We start from the raw sequence: 2,797 nt of genomic DNA on the forward strand, positions 1-2,797 counted from the left end.
TACTGACCTCTTGTATAAAAAGAACCCTCATTGAGGTAAAGAAATACAATGACAATGAATTCTTATGTATCTGTTTTGTAACAAAATGAAGTTTCAAAACATTTCATTTATTTGGTTCATGAAATTAATATTAGTCCAAATAATATAAAATCTCCTCATAAAAAATATATTTTTGTGTGTCTGCATATATATGCAATATTATTTGAAGAAATTAGTATTAATTATGTTAATCATGTCATGTACTATATACTATATATAAGCCTAATGTTATTTGTTTTTGCATCCAATATTATAGTATTAATATGTTATACAATCAATAAAAGAAAATAGAAAAATCTACAAAAAAAAGTTATGTTAATCATGTCATGTACTATATACTATATATAAGCCTAATGTTATTTGTTTTTGCATCCAATATTATAATATTAATATGTTATACGATCAATAAAAGAAAATAGAAAAATCTACAAAAAAAAGTTATGTTTTTTAAATTAAGAAAATAGAAAGATTCATAAGTATCTAATTAAGAACTAAAAATACCAAGTTACATAATTAGTATATATAAACGAATGAGAAATTGCATCACTACAAATCAACAAATACATTTCAATTTGCACCCATATATGATATATGGATTAACAAAGATCTATACGTTGAGGAAAGACAAGCAAAATGAAATTATATCGAAATGAAACCACCCAAATTAAATACTATCTCCTTCGGAGGGCATCATTTTTGCTTTGTTAAAAAGGCTCGGAATACAACCAAAATTCATATAAAAATACATACAATTTTTTCTCTTAAGAAATATATCTCACTGGCCAGTCACTTCCATTAAAGAAGCACCAAATAAGTAAACAAAATCACCTTTTAATATAACAAAATCTGTCAAGAACCTTGGCCTAGAAGCGTGAATATTGTAAACTCCATTATTAATTGCTCATGTAAAACTATATATCTCAACAAAATCTTTTTACGTGAAGATGTTATTTCTTAAATTTGACCAAGAAACAGCTTTATCAGTGTTCTGTGCTCGCCTCTTTTAATTAATATAACGAATTAACATATAAAAATATTTGGGATAATGTGCTTGTTGACAGCAAGGCTCTGCAATGGCATTCAATTTCATTTACTATATGCTCAACTACCCCCTCAGCATTCTTAGTTTTTCCCTTTAAAAAGGAGAACCCCAAGCACTGTTTTCCCACAAGGGGAAAGAGGCAACAACATATAGAGTGTGCGAGACAAAACAGAGATATGGCTAGGTGGTGCATCTTGCTTGTTCTTGCTCTGCTTGTGGTTGCAAGTGCAAGAAATGTGCCCAACGATGCTGTTGGTGTGAAGGACCAGAAGAACTTCCTCGGCTATGGTGGCCTTGGTGGTTTTTCAGGATTTGGTGGTAATGGACTTCCTTTTGGAGGTGTTGGGGCTGGAGTAGGTACTGGCTTTGGCGGTGGAAACGGTGGCCTTTTCGGTGGTGCTGCTGGCGGAGTTGGCGGACTCGGTGCTGGTGCTGGTGGTGGAGCTGGTGGTGCCAATCCTTTCCCTTGAGACCATGCATGGCTTTCTGTTTCTTTCTTTTACTATAGCTAGCTAGCCTTTCTTTTCGTTAAGAAAATAATGGTGGCATGTTGTCATCAGAACATTCTAGGGTTCATCACCAAGCAAGAATAGTAGTACTACTAGGATGTTTTGTAATGTGTTCTTGTCTCATGTTTTTTTTTTTTTTTTAGTTTTATGGATGCATGTGTTTCACTTGGAAGTTAAGTCAGAATCAGTGCATGCATTTCTCCAAAACTCATAGCTTTTTGTATTTAAATGCCATTTACACGTGATTTCTCTTACCTGGAACATCCAAATTAACAAAATAGTTAGGACTGACACCATTTTGAATTTAGTTAAAATGAAGTTCATATAGTAATTACAAAATTTAAGAAAGAAAAAGAAAAAAAAAAATTATAGCTCCAATAATTATTTTGTTGACAGGAGAAGACATTTTGATGTTCAATTACATTGGTCCCCTTATGTGAATAAAATCCCTGTAATGTTTGCTACTTAGTTATGACTTATCATGAATTCTTCCGACAGTATATATATATATGTCCCCACTGCAGGTTAATTTGAAACATCTGATCATTCGCTATATGTATCTTATCCTGTCTTGCATGAAGGTATAAAAGTCTATGCTCACTGATTGTTCATAGGAATTTGTTTAAGAAAAAAAATATTTTTATAATTTGTGTGATCTACCACTTCGATTTAAAAAAGAAAACAGAACACAGTTTACTATATGTACTACAACTTTAATATGATAAATGTTAATTTGTGGCCATGACTATCTATGAAGCAGCGACACTTCAAAAATCCCGACGTGTCGTGTCTGCTATTTTCCGGCACTTCCCGACACTACAACGCCCGTTGTAAAAACTAAAAAAAAGATTCAAAGATTGCATTGCTTTGCGTTTTTAATTCTAACTATTATATTCGTTAGATTATTATTATTATTTTATTGAATTTAATATAAATATTTGTGATATCTTATGTTTCTTTGCAAAATTAATGAGTATTATAAGTTTAGCTTTATTTTTTTTGTTAAATTATTGAATATTAAATATAATATACACAACGTAAATTAAGAATATTATTTAATATCAAAACGTGTCCTAACGTGTCGAAATCTAACATTTTTTAGAATTACCGTGTCGGAGTGTCGTGTCCCGTGTCGGTATTGGTGATAGACAGATGACTATTATTATATGTTCAGCTCATGGCCAATCATGTTTTAGATCGATTGAAT

The 2,797-nt window shown here is 31.4% G+C and overlaps 1 protein-coding gene across 1 annotated transcript; it reads left to right on the forward strand.

Annotated features, from left to right (window-relative positions):
* The first annotated feature begins 1,257 nt into the window (after positions 1-1,257).
* LOC133303248 (glycine-rich protein 5-like) lies at positions 1,258-1,551 on the forward strand. The gene has a single exon (XM_061503131.1). It carries the CDS (start codon positions 1,258-1,260, stop codon positions 1,549-1,551), a length of 294 nt encoding a protein of 97 aa, XP_061359115.1.
* The last annotated feature ends 1,246 nt before the right edge of the window (positions 1,552-2,797 follow it).

This window comes from Gastrolobium bilobum, unplaced genomic scaffold, assembly GCF_033153095.1.
Source record: "Gastrolobium bilobum isolate Gb01-03AN ecotype WA unplaced genomic scaffold, APGP_CSIRO_Gbil_v1 utg2244, whole genome shotgun sequence".
NCBI classification, from domain to species: Eukaryota; Viridiplantae; Streptophyta; class Magnoliopsida; order Fabales; family Fabaceae; genus Gastrolobium; species Gastrolobium bilobum.